Source organism: Exophiala bonariae (assembly GCF_035927105.1).
Source record: "Exophiala bonariae strain CCFEE 5792 chromosome Unknown scaffold_5, whole genome shotgun sequence".
Classification (NCBI taxonomy): Eukaryota; Fungi; Ascomycota; class Eurotiomycetes; order Chaetothyriales; family Herpotrichiellaceae; genus Exophiala; species Exophiala bonariae.
The window spans coordinates 87321-108025 of NW_027042480.1; the positions used below are offsets into that span (position 1 = coordinate 87321).

At 48.6% G+C, this 20705-nt stretch overlaps 9 protein-coding genes across 9 annotated transcripts; 4 read left to right on the top strand and 5 right to left on the bottom strand.

Moving 5' to 3' along the window:
- Nucleotides 1-1664: 1664 nt before the first annotated feature.
- On the top strand, nucleotides 1665-2774 carry LTR84_010807 (uncharacterized protein; the record flags this gene model as incomplete). The annotated part of the gene is made up of 1 exon (XM_064854341.1): nucleotides 1665-2774. The coding sequence occupies one exon, from the start codon at nucleotides 1665-1667 to the stop codon at nucleotides 2772-2774; it is 1110 nt and encodes a 369-aa protein (XP_064709067.1).
- Nucleotides 2775-4051: 1277 nt separating this feature from the next.
- LTR84_010808 (uncharacterized protein) lies at nucleotides 4052-5632 on the bottom strand (the record flags this gene model as incomplete). The annotated part of the gene is made up of 1 exon (XM_064854342.1): nucleotides 4052-5632. The coding sequence occupies one exon, from the start codon at nucleotides 5630-5632 to the stop codon at nucleotides 4052-4054; it is 1581 nt and encodes a 526-aa protein (XP_064709068.1).
- Nucleotides 5633-6616: 984 nt separating this feature from the next.
- Nucleotides 6617-7411, top strand: LTR84_010809 (uncharacterized protein; the record flags this gene model as incomplete). The annotated part of the gene is made up of 1 exon (XM_064854343.1): nucleotides 6617-7411. The coding sequence occupies one exon, from the start codon at nucleotides 6617-6619 to the stop codon at nucleotides 7409-7411; it is 795 nt and encodes a 264-aa protein (XP_064709069.1).
- Nucleotides 7412-8427: 1016 nt separating this feature from the next.
- On the bottom strand, nucleotides 8428-9366 carry LTR84_010810 (uncharacterized protein; the record flags this gene model as incomplete). The annotated part of the gene is made up of 1 exon (XM_064854344.1): nucleotides 8428-9366. One exon carries the CDS (start codon nucleotides 9364-9366, stop codon nucleotides 8428-8430), a length of 939 nt encoding a protein of 312 aa, XP_064709070.1.
- Nucleotides 9367-10014: 648 nt separating this feature from the next.
- On the top strand, nucleotides 10015-10890 carry LTR84_010811 (uncharacterized protein; the record flags this gene model as incomplete). Its single annotated transcript, XM_064854345.1, has 2 exons — nucleotides 10015-10057; nucleotides 10139-10890. The coding sequence occupies 2 exons, from the start codon at nucleotides 10015-10017 to the stop codon at nucleotides 10888-10890; spliced, it is 795 nt and encodes a 264-aa protein (XP_064709071.1).
- Nucleotides 10891-11168: 278 nt separating this feature from the next.
- LTR84_010812 (uncharacterized protein) lies at nucleotides 11169-13182 on the bottom strand (the record flags this gene model as incomplete). The annotated part of the gene is made up of 3 exons (XM_064854346.1): nucleotides 11169-11377; nucleotides 11435-12075; nucleotides 12683-13182. 3 exons carry the CDS (start codon nucleotides 13180-13182, stop codon nucleotides 11169-11171), a joined length of 1350 nt encoding a protein of 449 aa, XP_064709072.1.
- A 1608-nt stretch (nucleotides 13183-14790) lies between these two features.
- Nucleotides 14791-17154, bottom strand: LTR84_010813 (uncharacterized protein; the record flags this gene model as incomplete). The annotated part of the gene is made up of 3 exons (XM_064854347.1): nucleotides 14791-16670; nucleotides 16720-17001; nucleotides 17067-17154. The coding sequence occupies 3 exons, from the start codon at nucleotides 17152-17154 to the stop codon at nucleotides 14791-14793; spliced, it is 2250 nt and encodes a 749-aa protein (XP_064709073.1).
- Nucleotides 17155-17832: 678 nt separating this feature from the next.
- Nucleotides 17833-18924, bottom strand: LTR84_010814 (uncharacterized protein; the record flags this gene model as incomplete). Its single annotated transcript, XM_064854348.1, has 1 exon — nucleotides 17833-18924. One exon carries the CDS (start codon nucleotides 18922-18924, stop codon nucleotides 17833-17835), a length of 1092 nt encoding a protein of 363 aa, XP_064709074.1.
- A 496-nt stretch (nucleotides 18925-19420) lies between these two features.
- On the top strand, nucleotides 19421-20524 carry LTR84_010815 (uncharacterized protein; the record flags this gene model as incomplete). The annotated part of the gene is made up of 2 exons (XM_064854349.1): nucleotides 19421-19540; nucleotides 19601-20524. The coding sequence occupies 2 exons, from the start codon at nucleotides 19421-19423 to the stop codon at nucleotides 20522-20524; spliced, it is 1044 nt and encodes a 347-aa protein (XP_064709075.1).
- Nucleotides 20525-20705: the final 181 nt, after the last annotated feature.

Here is a 20705-nt window from a genome sequence, read left to right on the forward strand (position 1 = left end):
TCGCAAGGGAGCAAATTCCAAATGTAGTGCTATTAGTTAGTCGTATAAATGATCGCAGACCACTTACAAGCAACTATATTTCCTTATGTCATGGGCGCTTAATCCTTGTATGCTGCCAGTCTCTCCTATTCACCAGGGGTGGAGAAGCTATCAAGTTTCTGAGATGTACTTAGTACGTAAAATAAAGCCTTGCCAAAAGGGCAACTCAGGTGCATAATCCTAAACCGCCATAGCTTGAAAATAGCGTTTTAGTGAGGTAAATTGACAGTGTGGTTGAATAATCTTAGGCCGGTTTGTTCTCGAGTCATCTTGGTTGAGGTTGTCAAACTTGACTATGCAGACACTATGCTTAGTAGTTGATGGGGCGTGGATCTTACTGGTTACAACGAAGGGTGCTGTGGAGCTCGCCGCGAGTTTGCAGGGCTCTGGAAGACGATAGCGCATGCAACGCCTGTTCCAGAAAAGACCTCAGGCATGAATCTGCCGGGAATACATTTGTACCGGGTCAGGATAGCAAGAGATAACGATAGGTCCAGAGAGTCGTGGATGGTATATGTTGTTTCTTTTTTGACAAGCGCTAATCCTGATAAGACTTGGGATCTCGTATAACAGGAATTTCCTTATCCCCTTTCTCTAGAGCTGCAGTGCCACTGTTTCCCGTCTTTCCGCTCGGGGCGTAGACGAAAAGTGGAATGGCAAGGTGGATCTTTGCTGCATGGAACAAGCGATGATACCAGCCTTCTGCCTATTTGGGCTTTAGGTGGCAAAAATGTGTTTTAGCTGCCCTCGCCGAGACACAAACTCGGGAGTCTCGTCGCCGAGACCATCTATATATGAACCGACATTCGCTGATCCCCCAGAATTTTCGACGGTGAAACCCCGAAGAACCCCACCCGACTGCATCTCCCCAATTTGCAATTCTGGGGTAGCGAAGTCTTTAACATTGGTAACGAGGATCACGCCTGCAAGGCGGGGGACCTTCCCGAGCCGTGGTGACAATTCAGGGGAACCCACCACTGCCCTAGTGGTTTGAAAACGAAGCAATGCTTCTTTGGACCAACCCTTCGCGAGGTTTCCTACGTCTCAAACAATACCACGAAAAGATTGGACATCAGAGTTCAAGTCCCATGGATGTCAATTGACTTTGAAGTTTAAGTCGACGATTGATCGTGGAAGTTTGGACTCTGAGACCTCTAATATCGCTGCATGTCATGCAACTGCGTCACACGTTGAATAACGATGGAGGTACAGAGTATACTTTGAGAAGAAGGAGGGCTTCAGGGGTACGGAATGGTGTAATACGAGTGTGATGTTACAACGCTTTCTCCAGGACCAAGGTTTTGTAACTCGACCCCTGCAATAAATATGCAATAGCGTTAGTTGCGGAGTGCCTGAGAGACGACCCATGTGTCCCCTTGGCTAGGGTTCACGAGGCTGCATGATGTGCCCACAGCCGTCTTTAAAGTCAATCTGCGGACCTGAACGGGGAACTGGGAAGCTCATTGTGTTGTTCTCGGTTTCCTATCAAAGTTATTGGTAGTATCAACACCCACATCGAATGAAATTTACAACTTTTGCAAGTAGTCTTGATAAGGCGCTTCGACGACAAAGTTTCAGCAAACGAACATCTTAACACCCAGTCTGGGCTATCATCCCGCCAGACAATGTCTTCAAATTCGCGTTCATTGTCCGAGGTTGGTCTAACAGGTGGCTATGATGGAGACAGCCTCGCATTAAAAGTTATCATTGCATTCTTCCCCGGCCTTGCTATGTACAACGTGGTCGAGCTCTTGATCCTGATCCTAGGATCCTTCAACAGATTTCGAGGTCTATATTTCTGGAGTCTCATCGTGGCTAGTGTCGGCATCATACCGTACTCTCTTGGTTTTACGTTCAAATTCTTCTCTATCCTCACAGGCTCTGGCAGATGGGTCCCTATCTTCCTTCTGACTCTCGGGTGGTATCCAATGATTACGGGTCAATCGGTTGTTCTCTGGTCACGTCTCCACCTCGTCGTTACCGGTCAAAGAGGACATAAAATTCTTCATTGGACGAAATGGATGATCATCATCAATGCAATTGTTTTGCATATCCCTACTACAGTCCTCACTATTGGGTCAAATGGAAACAATAACACCCAGGTCTTCGCAAGAGGATACAATGTTATGGAAAAAGTGCAGATGTGTGGATTCTTCGTCCAGGAAGTGATACTTTCATCCATCTATATCATTGAGACAGTCCGCATCCTCCGGTATTCGATACAAGGGACGACTCGGCGACTCATGTACCAACTCATCGGCATCAATGTCCTGATCATAATTATGGACTTGGGCATATTGGCCCTCGAATGTGCCTCATTGTATATACTTCAGATCACTATTAAGGCCGCATTCTATTCCATCAAACTGAAACTTGAATTCGCCATCCTAAGTCGGCTGGTGCAATATGTGGGAGGTCCTCGGCAAGGCACTCGACAAATACCGGTTAGCATGTCGGACATGGAAGCACAATCGCAATCTACAGCTGGTGGACAGCAGAATCGCGGGGCTGAGTATGTTACCTGGAATGAGGTTGAGACAGACCGATCACGAACATCTCAGCTGGTGAAAACGAGTTCGCTGTCCCGGCAAATTGTGAGACAAGTCGATATCGAGATTGAAGAGCTTGAACATGGTGAGTCTACACCACCGCGGACTTGGGCATCATCTGCAAATTTCCCCGAAGCAAGACCAACGAATCCTAGCTCATGGGAGCGGAGTTCCAAGAAAGTTTGAAGGCCGGACAGTCCAACAGGTTCAACTGTGCAGGCAGATTTACCTGCCTGGCTTTCATCTTTCCAGCAACATATTAGTAGCGTCCCAAACTACGGGGCCCTCACTGGATTTGCTGGATTCGCCGTCTCTATGATCCACAGAAAGCCCGGTGAGCATAATCTCATCGTTTTCTCTTAATGGTCCACGACGACTCATGGGGAATCGGCGAAATCGACTAGAGCGAAACGAATGCTTCTTTGAAGGAATGAGGGTGGCGTAACTGGACCCAAATACTATAGCGAAGTGTTTCCGGAGAAAAGAGTTTCCAGCTGGGAGACAACTGCAAATGATAGCAATGCGCATTTCAATAATTCTGCAATAGTTATGCCATCAGAAAGTATTTCCTCTTCCTAGGGCGCCAGGTGGATACTCACCACCATACGACCGTTATCGTAGAACTCCACTTGAGATCTCGATCACTCGTCATATCGACTGTCCACTTTAACCGAATAATGATGCTAACCAGCACCCAAGATAATGTGTTAGTTCTAGTTTCTAATTGGGTTGGACCGTCAACCCATACAATCCTCCGGTCATAAAAATACAAAAGGTCTCCAATCTTTTGTCATCTCGGAAATTGGAGCTCCCACAGAATAGCTGTTGGTAGTAGCAGGATAATTAAATCGGTCGCCGTATTTGTAGCACCGCTCAAAATATAGATATGCGTCGAACTTGATGAAATAGCCCAGGGTGATAGTGAGAACTCACAGTTTTGTCATGGGTCGGCAAGCGTACAGCTATTCGAACATTCCTGTTAGCCTGCAGGAAATCACTATGACCGCGGTAGTGTAGATGAGTATTCTGAGTCTTACACTTTGTGAAGAACCGCCCCGGGGCGAGGTGTCCCCATCTTCCTTCCACTAATCTACCTGCCCGGTGTGCTCACAAGCACTCCTGAGGTTAACGAGGTCAATGCGTAGGTATTCGGTTCTAAACCGCCCTGTAGAATAATTAATGAAATCCACTAAAAACAAAACTTTAACTTTCAAGAACAGGGCACGACAAGGTAGTCCTACGGACAAAGTATGGGGTGTTCACAATTTATTAAGAGCATGCAATAGTTGCGAAGTTTGAAGTCATGTTGTAGCTTTCCAGCGATGTTGCTTGCTCATCTCCCTTTACAAGACAGCATTGCAGCCATCATGTGTAGAACAGTTGCTTTCCCGACGACACTACTCAAACATTGTGAGGTTATCGCTTGGAAAACCTGCCCAAGTGTCTGTCGCTCTTCATCACTTTCAGACTTGCTTCTTGATGATCGATAAGAGCGGCTTGAGCTCGTCTCCATTTTTGGCCTGACTATCCAATCCGCCTCTGGTGATGACTCTGGCGTAGAAGTTCGAGTCTGCTTTGTCCACATCATCATGTGTAATTCCATGCAGCGGGAGGTGTACCTTCACGTTAGAATGAACCTGGCATGCTCCACAGCCATCAATATGCCAACGACTCAGGATACTCTCCATGCCAAGCAACTGCTCTTTACCAGCAATGGTACCGAACACACCGACCATGAATGAGCCCCGAACATCGGCTTTGTTAACACCGGAGAGATGAGCGACGACCTGGGCGGGTTTGACTGGCATCGTACCCAACAATGGGGAGCCCACAGGGACGTTCTCATAGCTGTAGCCCAGTTTGATAATGTTGGTCATCTCGGTCGAAGTAGCCCACGCGGTGGAATCGAAGGGGCTTTTGAAGGGGTAGAGAGGGCTGTCCAGAGTGAGCCAGGTTCCGCCCGCCACACCAGGGGTTGGTCCTTGGCTGTCAACCGAGTTGGTTCCCGGGTAATTTTCTATAAGGGACAGTGCATGCATAGTATTCTGCTCTTTATTATGCTTCACTTGCCACTGCCAAAAGGTGTTGTCCACCCAACAATGGTGGAAGAAAAAAATAGGGTCGAAAGCTGCGGTCTCATTCTCGCCCATGTCACCCTGAGCGCCGTGGATATGACTGGCATCGAAATTTGGGACCTCAAACCCACCGACAGCAAGATGCATATCGTTGTGCGGCGACTCCAGAGGCACGATAGTCGGGTCTTGTGATGATTTCTCCTGGTTCCATGCCTGTGCTGAAGTAGTGTTGGAAAATACTGTGTAATTCGGAGCATTCAGGCAATTAGCATACTTCTTACGTGTTCCGGCATCAGTCTTCGAGCCGTCACTACCCACATAGGTTTCTTGCAACAACCAGGTCTTCACGTTTTCGTTCAACAACTTAGCGTTCTGTACGGGGTCAGAGTACAATTTGTTTTGGGCCTCGCTTGTAGCTTGGTCCTTGGCCGTGCCTACTAGCCCAGCCTGAGGGTACCTGACTGTTGTGTACGTGGCTTTCTTGGAATAGTTGTAGGGATTGATGGCCCCATCAACGGCCAAATTGTCAATGAGATCCTTCTGCAAGGTGTACGAATATAGTGGATTCGGTATTTCTTCACCATTCAACTTGTAAGACCTTTGCAAGAAAATGTCAGGAATGCCATCAGTAGCCGTAACGTTGTTGGCCTCATTCCAGAAAGGTAGAGTCACTGTCGGGACGATCGTGCGAAGTGCCTCCTCGAGTCGAAAAAGATAGGCTCTGTGCCAGGTTGGGAATAAGACATTACCATGGTGGCAATAGCCTCCCCACCATTGCAAGTTCCCCCATCCGGCGCCTCTGAATGGCATGCCATGGTACCCTGCTATCTTGAAGAAAGAATTGTCGTCGCCTGGATCAAGGGCTTGAATGCCGGCCCATGCGGTGATGAGATCATCCATTGGCTTGGTGTTACCATTGGCATAGTCTGCCACCAGGTCGTTGATGTCTCGTCGAACTCGTTGTGTCATTTTTGCTTTGCTGTTAACAGGTAAGGAGGAAGCGATGATTGACACTTTTGCTTATGTCTTTGTGTGAAAATGAACTTCGAAAGTCCTTAAGCACGTAGCATTATTATAGCCTCCAAAGCCCCGGGCTCTAGAGATGATCTTTCGGTTGTTGAACTCACCGCTGAAGTAACGTGGAACGCGCAATGCATGTTACCACAAATGCTCGGTTTGCAATAGGTGTCTGGTCAACGCACTCATCGCAGTGTCCTGGAATAGTCAATACGTACAAGTTACCACTTGTAACTCAGAAACTTCTGCGGCAAGCCAGCCAGGGATGTTGTGGCTGCATGACACGAGGCAGAGTCGACGCGTCCTGGAGGTAGAACGGTCGCTAGAAATAAGCACTCAGCCAGCCTCAAGAGAAGCACTGTCCAGTATTCTGCCTACGTACTCACGTCTGGTGGCGCTGTTGAGGTTCAGCTGAAGCAATGCAATGCGGAGAGAAGAACATTGCACCAACAACTCGCTTCACTAGGCCGAAACAGGTTGAGTGGGAGGGTTAAACTCATGCACTTCGAGCCAGGTCGATACTTTTTATCTAATTTCCAACCCTTGTTGCAGAGCTCATCAATAACCTTCCTCTGCCTCATGTTCTTCGAGGGGCACTGTCGTGACCCAGCCGAATAATTCGGCGCGTTGATGCAGCAAGCCAATGTGTCACAAGTGGACATGACATTCAGCTCGTAGCCAAATGCATAAAAATATGATATAGCCCGCATATCAAGGGGTGGAATGATTGTGTCAAGGAGATGCGGTGAGAAGCCTGCGGGCCCTGAGGCTAGCTGAACACGTAAGAATTGGAACTCTGCGTATCTTTACAAGACGAACGCTCGTGATCCTGCCCTCGAAGCATAAGAGTTTCCAGCCGGCCAACAACAATTCACAGCCAGCAAGCACCTATAATACTTAGCACTACAGGTTCGAGAGCCTGGCATAAATCCAAAGATGGAGCAAGGACCAGCTTCAACACAATCCACGCGATATAATGTGCTAATTCCTATATATGATCAATTCAACACACTGGACGTCAATGCCCCCTTCGAGATTTTGGGCAATGCCGCGCTGCCTACAGGAGAATCTAAAATCTTCAACATCTTTGTTACAGCTGAAAAAACCAATACCCAATCCTACGAAGGCGCTACACTTGTAGCGAACCTGGGATTCGATGAAGCCATTAGCATGGTAGAAGCCGGGAATGTCGACGTCCTGATTGTGCCTGGAGCTGGACCTGAAGCCATTGGCGAAGTATTGAAGACTATTGGAGATCCTCGAGGGATTTTTGGCGTGATAGATGCATTCCTGAGACATGGCAGCAAGAAACACCCATCTCGACCTACTCCCTGGTTGGTATCAATCTGCACTGGAGCGCTTATCATAGGAAGCGCGGGTTCATTTGTCGGGTTGACAGCCACAACACACTGGGGAGGAATATTGAACTTGCAGAAGATCTGTACTGCTCAAGGGGGACCTCCAACTACGATTGTTCGCAGGCGTTGGGTCGATGCTGGCTTGAATCAGAATGGCATTCATGTTCTAAGCTCAGGTGGCATCAGTTGTGGAATGGATGCTATGTTGTATTTCATCAAAACTGTGCTTGGGCCGCAATATGCCGCAGACATCGCTACGATGATGGATTATGTTTGGAACGGAGGTGGATTCAATGGGCTATCTCCCTCCAGCGCCCTTGGTCAGCCAATGCTAGAATCACTGGGCACAGGTTGGACTACCAGCCAAAGTTAAATGCCACTGCTGATTATGAGCTATCTGGCTACTTCTTGTTGTTTCAGAGAATAGCTGCAGATCACTCGGTCGCCTATAAGACTTGGGAAATGCTGGGCAATTGTTGCTGTATAATGATTGGTTTTCCCAATCCAACAGTCCTGGTTCTGCAATGCTGGGTGACTTAGGTCGCACGCTTGCCGATCCTCTAGGTCGATCCACCGATAAAGATCGTTCCCCCACCCATATATTGGTGCTTGTGTCGAATCATCCGTGTCTGTCCCATCGACCTGCAGGGCGTCAGTGTTCGGTATCATCATCTATGCAGTAGTGGTTCCATTGTCATTGGTGTTGCAGTGATAGAGATTCCGCTACTCTGCACGGTCGCAGAATTCAGGGATTCTTGCCAACGTCCAAGATCGCCTACGCTGCCAGCCACGCCTTCAGTGAATGCCATCGACCAGCGGTTAATGACAACTTGAAGCGGCTCGGAAATCGAATGTTGGATATAGAAAGTTTACCACAATCTGACAAAATTAATTTCGAACTCTCACACACGTCTTGATCCCTCTAAAAGAGCCTTGTGGGTCAAGAAAGGGCCCGGTTGGAGAATATTTGGAGCTACTGTTAAAGCACTCCATATCTATGATACAAAGAGAGTACTTAGCACCTAGCTACTTGAGTTATTAGTATAGTTTTATACTTACTAGGTGTAAGTACTATGGATACTAGATACCTCAGTAAATATAAGGATCATATACTTAGTATACTAGTAGGTTAAGTACTACTTAAGTATTTGGTACTGGATTCTAAAATTCTAGGTATAGTAGTACTCAAGTATGAAGATCCTATACTCTCTATGACCTATGATATCTAGCGGAACGAAGCACGCGGAAAGCTGGAAGTCGTTAGCTTAGGCCTTGGCGGGTGCAGCGAACCCGCAATACGTATTATTAGTAAGATCACACTCTAGTCCACCCGCTATATACTAGTACTGTACTTAGTACTTATATCAAGTTCAAGTACTAAGTACTTGGTTAGTACTCAGGTATCGTCAATTCTCCCTTCATAACCTGCTTAGATTGACCAGAAAGGACAACAGAGTCAATAGTCTTCCCATCTGAAGCCAGTGTGACTTCGCAACCGATAATGCTCCGCCGGCCCATCTGAACACCTTGTTCCAACTCGAAAGTGTATTTATGGCCGCCCTTTCCATCCTGCAATGCCAAATAGGAACTCAATGCAGCACTTGCCGAGCCAGTGGCGGCATCCTCGATCCCAATTCCAATCATTCGTTGCTGTACTCGAATGATGCCGTCTCCGGAGTCCGGTGAATGGGTGTAGAAAAGATCAGCAATCAATCCTTCGTGCCATGGGGCGTCCAGGTCCTGATGACGCCCTATGGGCTGAGTTGCAATAACAATATTGCTCAAAAGATCGGGCTTCTGTGAAAGATCGATCAAGCCAAAGGTCATGCCCTTAACGATGGACGCAATTGGGACTGTCGTGTCTCTGTAGTGATCAGACGAGAGCCCCGGTTGAGATGCAACGACACTGTTCCAGGAAAGCCTCGTTGTATGGTTGTGAAAATCGTGAGGGATAGCCGCCGCGGCTCTGGCTGTCTTCCTGTCGAATTTCGCCTTGACAGTGCCTGCCTTCAAGATGATAGAGACTTCATCTCGTTGTGGTTCGAGATTTTCGAAAATGTACGAGGCTGTGCCAATGGTCGGATGGCCTGCGAATGGGATTTCGGCATCAGTCGTGAAGATGTCGGCGACGTAGGTTGCCGGAGGGGCATCAGGCTGGCGCCCATGGAGGAACACGGTTTCGGAGTAATTGAACTCTCTGGCAATTTTTTGCTTCTCGTCCTGGCTGAGCTTCAGGTCATTTGGCAAGTGTAGAATCGCCAGTTGATTGCCTGTGAACACTGTGTTGGTGAACACGTCACTTGTGTTGAACTTAATGCTGCGAGCCATTGAGAAGAAGGCCTTGAGAACTCAAGATCATAGATGTCAACTAAAACTTCTCTGATGGAGTGGAGCTTTATTGGTATATAGGAAAATATGGTTGACCAGTACTCAGAAGTCAAAAACCAGCGTGGACTTTGTGGGCAGCAGTAACTATGGAAACTTTTTGAAGTCAGTGCAGAGAAGAAGAAGGAAGACGGAACCTACAACAGCTCGAAAATAATTCTGTTTCACGACTAATTTTCTCTCGGCTTGTATAGTCAACACAACATATCAAATATTAATACTTAGTATATACTTATGTACCAAGGAATGTATGACTCTACGGACTACAAACTGCTGCACCTCTGGACGCCTTTCTACATATAAATCTTGCTTACCTAAGTACCACGGATGTGGAAATTATTAGGTGATTAGAAGTAGTATGTCATCGCACATAGTCAGGGATCGAGTTACTACTAACTACCTAGGTAGTCAGAGGCACGTTGGGGTGCGGGGATGGAATGACCGTGTTGCCAATGTCTGAAATCTTCTCAAAGGGCGTGCGTGATCACAGGGTTACAATCTGCAGAAATTGTCAAAGAATTGACTCACTTGTGGTTCCGATCAAGACACTAAATTGATTAGACCAGCAGTCCTCGTAGCGGAAGAATCGAAATGGCGTATGCGGGCCGATTGGCTATCATCGCCAGCGGGATAGGTACGTTCGAGACCTTCGATGCTTCGAGGATCCATTACACCTACTACTCATTAAGTATCAGCGTCTAACGACCCGTTTCAGGCGGACTCGGTTCAACGACTGCTCTAAAGCTCCAAGAGCAGGGCGCAAGCCTCGCGCTGCTCTACGCGCCATTCGAAGCATCCAGAGTGAGCGGCGTTCTGGAATCCGTGTTTGGGAGCCAGGATCCCAAAGGCATTTCGACCTACGAATGCGACATCACCTCCGAGGAGTCGGTGCAAGAAGTGTTCGACCGCATCGAACAGCTCGAAGCCTTCCCTTCAATCCTGGTGAACGCTGCGGGCTATGTCTCGGTGCAGCCGCTCGAAGAGACATCCGCGGCCGAAGCCTTAAAGAACTTCTTGCCTAATTTACTGGGTCCGTTCATCACGAGTAATGCGTTCTTCAAGGTCTATCAGTCGAGAAAGGCGAAGCTCAGCGAGAATGCTAAGGCTCCGCCAGGTCGGATTGTGAGTATCGCCTCCCAGGCCGCACACGTTGCTCTAGATGGGCACGGAGCGTATTGCGCGTCGAAGGCGGGGTTGATAGGACATACGAAGTGTATGGCTAGTGAGTGGGCATCGAAAGGGATTACGGCGAATACTGTTAGCCCAACTGTGACGTGGACGCCTCTTGCCGCAAAGGCATGGGCGGATGAGGCGAAAAAGGACAAGCATTTGTCGCAGATCCCAACTGGGAGATTCAGTGTCCCGGCGGAGATTGCTGAGGCAATCGAGTTCTTGTGTCGCGATGGTAGTGGCATGATCAATGGTGCGGATCTTCGTGTCGATGGTGGCTTCACCATAAGCAGATGAGAATGCTTAGGATTTTAGAACACGCCTTGAGCCAGATTACCTTTCACGATCATCAATCGTGTTCCTGTAAACTCTTCACTTAACGAGCTCTCGGTAATTCACTCTGGTAGCTTAAATGCAAATTTCATTAGAATTTTTCAGGGGCATTAAGCATAGATCTGGAAATTTTGTGCCATCATCTCTTGAACCACCCTGACAATAATGTTGCTCCACGTCAATCCTCACTGAAGTATGTAGTAAGTACACTGATAGTAGTATAATCAAGGTACCTATGGTGATTACAGGCTTTGCCGTCCCCTAGTCTCAATCGGTAGACATATCATGGCTATGAAAGAGGCCAGCATCAGTGCTCCGGAAATATAGATTGGCATCTTGGGATTCGCGCTTGAAGCCCCAATAGCAACAACAGGTGCACATAGCCCGGCGACACGGTTGAAGAAGGATGCGATGCCCGTGCCTGTGCCACGGTTGGGCGCTGGGAATGTTTCTAGGTGAACACGATCGGTCAGTTACCATGGTCATATCTTGTGTGCATGAAACTTACCAGGAGTGTAGGCATAGAGAACGCCATACATGATATTCTGGAAGAATGCTACCAAACAATTGAAGGCAAGTTGAAAACTGGCATCGGTCGAGCTGGTGAAGAGGAATAAGAAAACGCCAGTTAATACTGTTGCAATGGCCATTGTTCCCTTTCGACCCAGGTACTTCACGTCCACCAGATAACACGCGATTATGCTTCCAGGGCATCCGACAATCGCTTGAATGGCGTAATTTCGATAGACGATACTTGGGGGCGTAGGCGGAGCATCAGGATCAACGCTGGATAGGTATTGAGGAAGGAAAGCATTGAATAAGGGATACGCCATTCCGATTGCAGCCCACATGAACCACAGTAGGCATGTATTGATCGCTAGACGTCGTTGTTCGAAGAGTGGTTTGATTCGTTGTGTGGAGAACTTCTCGGCTTGTCGGCGAATGACGTCCGCAGTGGACAATTTCATGTCGCTGGATTCTTCGGGATGACCGCCGACTTCATTCAGGATATCTTCCGTGAGCCATGTCTTTGCATGGTTGTAATGTGCAATAGCGTGTACGACCGTTACTGCTTCTCTCTGGCGACCTTTGCTGAGGAGGAACTTTGGTGATTCGAATAGATGGAACAGGAAGAACCGACAGACGAACCTGAAATGAAACCAGTATTAGCAAGAGTGAATCCCAATCCCAATACCAAGGCATTCTGAGATAGGTGACTCACATAAAGAACGTAAAACACCCCATAGTGTAGTTGAGATACCGCCAACCCATGTTACTATCCTTGCTACAGCAAGCTTCACCACCAGAAACAGTACCACATGCTGGCAAACTCGTGTCGCATGAGAAGTTGGGCAAGAACCCCCAAGCCACGAGACTTCCGAGCAAAGAACCAAATGGCCAGAATACGGATAGCATAGTTAACATGTTACCGCGGACGAAAGGCAAGAACTCGAGAAACAGGGCCCCGTCAACAGGGAGATTTCCTCCAACTCCACATCCCTAGGAATCGTCAGCCATGTGCTCAAAGTGAATCCACTCCTAAAAGGCTCATATGACATACCAGCGCAGCGAACAAGGCACACGCTTGAATCCACGTTGTCGTCCCTCCAACAGCGATTCCAAAGATGGATGTAATCAACAGTGTAAGGTTGAACGCCCACTTTCTTCCGATTACATCTGAAAACGTGCTTTTGAATAAGTCAGAGATTATCGTCCGAAAAGTGGCTTGAAAGGAATGGATATCTTCAATACTTACCCCCAGAAAACGGCACCAATGCAGAGGCCCGTAAAAAGTGCCAGCGTAGTATACCTCACTTCACTTTCGCTAACACCATACTCGGCGGACAATGAAGGCAAAGTCAGCGCCACATCCTGCAGCCAGAGATTGTCGGCCAGCCAGCCAAAGCCGCAGAGCACAAACAGCTGCCATTGATATGTGCCCATTCCGATATCGGTAATGGCCTTATTGATGATCGTGGACTTTCGATCGTAAGTGGAATCGTGTCCGGAAGCCGCGATGGTCGCTTCAACTTCTGCACGAAGCGACGCGATCGTCAGATCACCACTGGTGTCGCCGTCAGTGATTTCGGCTTTCTTCTCCGCCAGACCTTCACCTTGTCCGACTGTTGAGGCCCGTGACAATCGACGTTGGTTCTCAGCGATAACGCTTGGATGGCGAGGCGCATCTTTGAGTGGGACGACGACACCAGCGAAGTCCTCTAGGTCGTATTTTCTGAAGGGGTTCAGGAAAACCATCACGATGGGAGTGGCCTTCGTCGCGTTTGGATACCACTGGGTGACAACTCGAGGTCCTGAGTTTTTTCGATCGCAAAAGGGTAATGCTGCTAAGGGAAGACTTCTTCTAGAAGTGCTGGGATGTTGCTTGAGGGTGGTGTATCGAAGTTGAGATCATGACACACAGAAAGTAGCACAGAATGTGTCGTGAGCGATTGCCTGCGAAGGGATCCTCGTAAACTGCCCAATATCTCTTCAATTTTACCTACGAACTTGACCTTGGTCGGTTTGAAAAGGGCGTGAAATAGAAAATATCTGCGACTAGAAATACCCAGAAAGATATCCCGAAGTCCCGAGTGTTATACCTGTTGAGCCTACCGCCACGGTAACCAGGAAGTATCCATGAGAGCTACCGATACCAAACACATTCAGTAAAGTCTTTATGCAATGAAAACCCACTGACCACTCCACAATGACGCACTATTAAGGCCACCTTCAGACATGGACACGGCAGGATGCCATTCTCACGACGTCCTGATATTGAACTCATGGTATTCCCCGCTTGAAGGTGGATGACAACATACCGTGGTTTCTCAATGATCGTCACACATAGGACAGAATTGAGATTTCGGCCGGGGAGGTTACCTTGAAGTTTTCGATAGACACGGCAGGTACGTCATTTGTGAACTGTACCATTCCCCATTCGGTCTAAGCGTGTAGCCTGCCGCCGTCTTAACCGTTGAAGCTCATCGACTTTTGAACTCTTAGTGATCGCACGACATGCTGCCGAGAAGCCTTGTTTGATCCACTTTCGTTGGAGGTTAGACTTCGAGTTCGTATCGTGGATGAAGTATCCGCGGGCGGATCGAATCGATGCCATCTTAGGTTGGCTTTCGGCTTGTTGACTGAGATCCCTATGTAGGTACCAGAAAGAACGAACCATGTAGACTACATATGTAACGACTTACTCGGGCAGGTGGATGACAAAATCCCAAGAAAGAGTTCACAAGGGTCATTATCTACTCATATTCGAGAAGAGGATTAAACAATGTTCCCAGAAGAGGAAGCTAAGATACAAGAATTGGCTCCATCTCCGGGAGACATCAAGGACTACCCCCAATGAGGCAACACATAGTAATGCGCGCAATGTGATGCTCTGATTTGTTCAGGTCAATAAAAATCATGGATGGTATCGTGATAAGACATGAGTCGACCTGACCATCTGCACCCTTGTCTGAGGCAGATATGACCGACTGTTTTCGTACCAAGATTGTTTCACAAAAAAGATTGTATCGAACACAGACCAGACAACTGGAGAGGTCCTTCGAGGTTCCTCTTACTCAGCTCCTGGAGAAAACCTTGACGGCTCCGTCGCCTCCACAGCTGATGACCCATCGTCCATCGGGGCTCCAAACGACGCTACACACGCCCTCGCCTCGCATTATTCGGTGGCTGGATATTTCTTGTGTACAGCTTCTTTTCTCGAGGGACCAGAAACGTAAGCTGGCATCATGACCGCCGGAAACTAGTTCTTTCCCGTCCGGGCTTAGAGATAGAGAGGATATTGCAGATGGATGTGCAAGCATAGTATATGTGCATTGCCCTATAAGTCAAGTCAGCTGAGTTCAATTATTGGAAGCCTAATCGGAATGAAAACATACCACTGTTGGCATCAAAAAAGCGAATATAGCGGTCTTCATATCCAGCGATAACAACCCCTTCGATGCCACCTTCTGAACCAGTGGCACCATGGACGACATCATCTTCACCTAGAGAGCCACGACGACCAGTCGGTACTGTGTCTCTATTGTCAAAACCGGTGCTGCTGGCCGCCACAGCATTAATGCCGGTGCTTGCTGTCCCATCGTAGGTTTCCTGGCTGGCCATTCCAACAATTTCTTCCCCGCTTCTGGTATCAAAGACCAATACACTGGCATCAGCATAAGCAACCACGAAGCTTTCTCCATGGAGACCCATGGGGCAAATCGATGTTGGAGCGGGTTTGTCGGTTCGTTCGATACGATGGACCAGGCTGTAATTGAAAGGAATAGTACTCGCAACACTTGGTTGTGGTGAGCTTGGAAAATTCGATCCTGCTGACACCGAATTGGCCCGTCGACTGCCCCTTACTGAGCGGCTTCCGGCGTGAGGAGAACTTAGTTGAGGCGGTGTACTAACGGCCCATATCAAGATCGTTCCATCAGCAGCCCCAGCAACAAGGAGAACTCGGTCTGGGCCGCCAAATTGGGAGCAACGTTCACCAAGGAGAGTTCCGGTCAAACTTGGAAGACAACACAATGCCCAGACAGCATCTTTATGGCCTTCCAGTGTTGCCTTTGCGTCGACTCTGCCTCTTTCCCAGACCTTGACTGTAGCATCCTCGCCACCAGAAAAGATCCATCCATCGCCAGCTGCTCGACCTCCACTCGAAAAATTGGGTGATGCTGGACATGCGGCCAAAGAGCAAACGGCCCCGACATGGCCCCGATGTGTGAAATGGGCAGTCCGGTCAAGGTCATCGCCTAAATTGACATTGTGGGTATAAGTGGCGGGAATGTGCCATCTCTTGACACCACCATCATCACTGGCTGTGCAAAATTCCGGCTCTGATGGACTTCCACCTCCGGTGAAGATGACCGAGCGAACCACGTCTAGGTGACCTCTCATGGCGAACCGAACTTTGAACTGGGTATTCCCGGATCTCGAGGCGGCCAGTTCACGGGCGTCGTTGTTGCCTTCGCTACGTCGTCTGGCTCCAGAGCTCTTTCGACGATGTGATCCGGGGGCTCGAGGGGGTGATTTAGAGGGTATGAGGTTAGCGCTAGGGAAGACCTCTACATCAGGTCTGTGCTGGGTGGGTTGATCGAGTGGCCTTTCATGTGGCGCTGGACCATCATCAAAATCCCATCCGTCGTTGACCTCTTTCGATACTTCGACTGGTGCGGTGTCAGGTGTGTCTTTGATAGGGATCTCACGACCGTAGGCGTCGAAACTGTGGCTGATTGACTCTATTCGTTCCTCGGTTACAGGCAGTTGCTCGTTGAAAAAGTTCTTCCGGGGATCTACCACAGGAAGAGATTGAACGGGTTCTGTTCTCGACTGAATAGCACTTCTCTGCAGCTCTTCATGATTGATTTGGGTATTCGACCGTGTAAGAGGTGTGGGATCAGCAAAAGGATTTTGAGGTTGTCCAGCATTTTCTCGAACCATGGCCACATCTCGGTGATGTTGTTGCTTGAGTTGTTGCAACTGGATGTATGCGTCTTGGAGTTCTTGTTGAGTTGGCTGTTGCTCACCAAAGACATGATTTGTATTATTTATCGGGACTATGTCATTGACTTCGGGTGCGACATGAGATGTCGGCAGGATGTGGTAAGTGATTTCCGAGGAGCATTTGGATAGATAACCCTTGGACTTTTCACGTTCCTTCTCCTGACGGATACCCTGAGCAAGGTGGTTTTCAGGATCGAGTTCGGTAGCAAAATGGCTAATGGACTTGGAGGTCGGATCTACTCTTCGTTAACAAACAAATGCGATAACCCTCCAGGTTGTCCTCACCTTTTCCCAAAGCCATTAATTCTTCCTTGGCCAGTTCTTTGGGGTCTTTGCTGGCATTAGTGTAATCACCTTTGGTCAAATTTTTGACCTTTTCTCGCTCTTTTTTTAGAGCTAGTTCCAATAATTTGACATGGCGCTCGAGCGAAGACCGTAGACCTTTACTTGTCCTGGTTTCGCCTTCCAAGCTAGCTATTCGATTCTTCATCTCCTCGCGCTCGATTTCCCACGCGTTGCGATCTCGTTCATGCCTGTGCCACTCGGTTTGCAGGAAGCGCATGACACCTGAACAAGTTATTAATTGATTTGAATCTTTGATTATCCTTTGCGGGGAAAACAGGAATACCGACCTTGTAGAGTGTATGCTTGAACGCCATTCTGATCTCCTGCGGGCATCCCTCCAACACCACCGCCTCCAGCCCCGGTCTGCCACGCCATGATGCGCTATCTGGCGCTCTGTTGCTGGTAACAATATCATCTAGCCATGCCGAGGATCTTGTGGGAGGAGTGGTCACAGGGGCTCAATGGATCAACCACGTTTGGGTTGCGATGAGGGACTGGCTGGAGAATCGGAATGGTTTAAGGATGGTTGAATAGTCGAGGGAGTCTGGGCCGAAGAGATGTGGCCACTGCAAAGCCAAGAAGAAGGAAAGGGTGTATTAGGATTGAAGAAGACTTGGTCGTGCACGTTATACTGGAGTTCTGGACAGGTGAGTTGAAAGCGCAGGTTAAACTTGAAGCTGGAGGGTGAGCGGCGCTCCTGGTTGTTAGTGCTCGGCGAGTCGGGTCGTGGTTAGTGGTTGGTTAGCTGCCGCGGCGTGGAATTTAGTGGGTGATTAGTGCAGGCTTTTCCCTGCCTGAGCTTATAGCCACGCGTTGGTTCGCAGGGCGAGAGCTGCCCAGCAGTGCCCGTAGCTGTGGCTAGACCCCTTGACTTTAGGCGGTTAACCTCAAACATGTTTAGTTGGTTGGCGGCACAAGCAAACTGTGAAAAGGAGCGCTCGACCCTGGCCTGGCCCGGCCACGGCAAAGCCTTTCACACTGGTAGTACCTCAACTACTGTTTTCTGAGGCGCGATGAGTTCCGACAAAGCACATAATTATTCTTATTCCTGTTTTACAACTCTATCTCTTCCACCTCCAGCCCACATATTAGACACTTCTTCACCGGTATGCCCGTTTCTTGGTTTTCAATGGGTCGACCAAAGTCGTGGGTATGCTTACCGTCACCCAAATCATCACCAAAGTTGCCTCCTCCACCCTTTCGACTTCTTTGATGAGCTTCAACCCTGGTGCGCTTCTTCAAATCGGCCAGCTTTGACTTGAATTTGTTCTCTTTTCGTCTCTTTTTCTCCGCGTCACGTTTTTGAAACTCTGCATCCAAGGCCTCAGCGGAACCCCATCTCTTTTCGGAAAAGGCATATTCTTCGACTTGACATCTGAGATAGAGAAACATATTATGCCACGTTGATCTGTGAGGATTGGGTCTTTCCAAGTGGGGAAGCAATGCCTCATCCTTCAGCTCGGGATCTGTCAAAAGGTAATCTTCTCTGGCTTCGGTTTTGGTAAGCAGACTGTACTTCTCGGGAAATTTTTCTTTGCATGCATTGCAGACTGCAAGTCCGAATATTTCGAGCCATTTCCAATCCACTTCCAAAGTGTCACATTCCCGGCATGACTCTTTCTTAGCATCCGTGCCAGCGCTGATACCAGGCTCGAACGGACCGGCTTTTTGATTACGCAAGGATCGTAGTAATTGCTGTCTCTCCCATTCCTTTTGGGTCATGTGAGAAGGCTTGTGGTCTTTTTCAGGGGCATGAAGGGCTTTGTTGTGCGGATCATCATCTGCAGTCAAGAACCCACCCTTGGTATCGGTCATCTTGCTGAAGTCATACTCGACATATTTGGCAAAATTGCGAGCTGCTTGTATGGTTTCGAGAGGTCGACTCGTGTTGACCTCAACGGTAGCATCGCGAAGAGTAGAAGTAGGAGTATCAGCGTATGTTGCGAAACTGCGCTTCTGACCAGCCTTGGTGGAGTTTGACTGTTGTTGATCCTTTGCTTGCGATGCTTCACTCTCGCGTTGCTCTCGCAGTGCTTTGGCCTTGAGTCTATTTATCTCGATCCTGCGCACTTGTTCCGGAGTGAGAGGTGATTGAGCCTGACCCTCCGAATTCCTCGGAGGCGGCGTAGATAGCCTCATTGACATCTCTGCGGAGATTGCCGGGACTGAGGGAGAGATGAAGATAGAGCCACGATGAAGATGAAGCCCCGGTAGTAGTTGGGGTGCAAAGGTGAGAGGATCGTCTTTGGGATGTGTCACTTTATTCTTTTAGGCAGATGGTGGCGATGTTCCATGTTCGGCATGGAGAACCCAAAGGAGCGCAGTTTCATGAGTCGTACTCGTGCATTGTCGGTGACTAAGCGCCTAGGGTAATGAGAAGCTTGGGGCTGCTTTAGGGTTCAATCCGCATCCGTCAGTTAACCTTCAGCAGTCGATGGCCGTCCTTTAACTGGAACCCCCAGGCTGTCGCAGGCACACACGCGCCACTCGGGACACGGGAAAGCGGCGAGTTGGTCACCCTGTTCCTATTCGAGATTGGAGAAAGTTTTATGTGCTCCTCTCTCCCCCTCAGTCCATCTCTTTGTTTAGTCGGTCAACAATTTCATTTGTGCATAGTCTTTTGTTCAAACTCCAAACAACCATGGCTGCCAAAACCGCTCGCGCCGACTTTCAGAAGGTCTTTCCGGACTTGGTGCAGGATCTACTGGGTGAAGCTCAGAAGTATAATCTGCCCGAGAATGCCTTGAAATGGTTCGAAAAGGTACGTGCCCCTCCAACCTAGTCCTGTCGCAATTTGGAGGTTGACCATGCGCATCTGTAGTCTCTAAATGCCAACACGCCTGGTGGAAAGCTAAACAGAGGTATCTCGGTGCCGGACACTGCCATTCAACTCCTCGAACGACCCTTGAGCCCTGAAGAGTTCAAAGACCTGGCCACGCTTGGATGGCTCACCGAACTCCTCCAAGCCTTCTTCCTGGTATCTGACGATATCATGGACTCCAGCATCACTCGTCGAGGTGAACCGTGTTGGTATCGTCAAAAAGGCGTGGGAATGATCGCTATCAATGATGCTTTCATGCTCGAGTCTTCGATATTCCTCACATTGAAGAAACGATTTCGGTCGCACCCTGCCTATCTTGATCTGATCGAACTGTTCCACGAGGTGACCTGGCAGACCGAGCTCGGACAGCTGTGTGACCTGATCACGGCTCCGGAAGATCATGTTGATTTGGACAATTTCGGAATGGACAAATATACCTTCATTGTCATATACAAGACCGCGTATTACTCCTTCTACCTTCCGGTCGCCCTGGCGTTACACTATCTCCAGTTGGCATCTCCGGAGAATCTGAAGCTTGCGCATGACATTCTGATCCCTCTTGGCGAGTACTTCCAGGTCCAAGATGACTATCTTGATGCATTTGGAGATCCTGCATTCATCGGGAAGATTGGGACGGACATCAAGGACAACAAGTGCGGATGGTTGATCAACCAAGCACTGCTGATCGTCACACCCGAGCAAAGACGTTTACTGGAGGAAAATTATGGTCAGAAAGATGACGAGAAGGAAGCCAAAGTCAAGCAACTTTACAACGAGCTCCAGTTGGAGAAGAGATACCAAGACTATGAAGAGAAAAGAGTAGGCGAGTTGAGAAAGCTGATCGATGCGGTCGACGAGAGCAAAGGACTTAGAAAGGGCGCCTTTGAGGTGTTTTTGGCCAAGATCTACAAGAGAACCAAATAGATGGATTAAACTGGTAATAACGAAAGCGCGCCAGCCCGATGGTTGACTGGTATTCATTGGTGGAGAATTGTAAGGCGATTCGACAATTCCGTTTCAATTGGCACAGAGAGGAATGCAATTGACTTGGGGGTGCGCGGAGAAAGGTTTGGGCCGAGGAGGTTAGCGACGGAGTATCCTTACA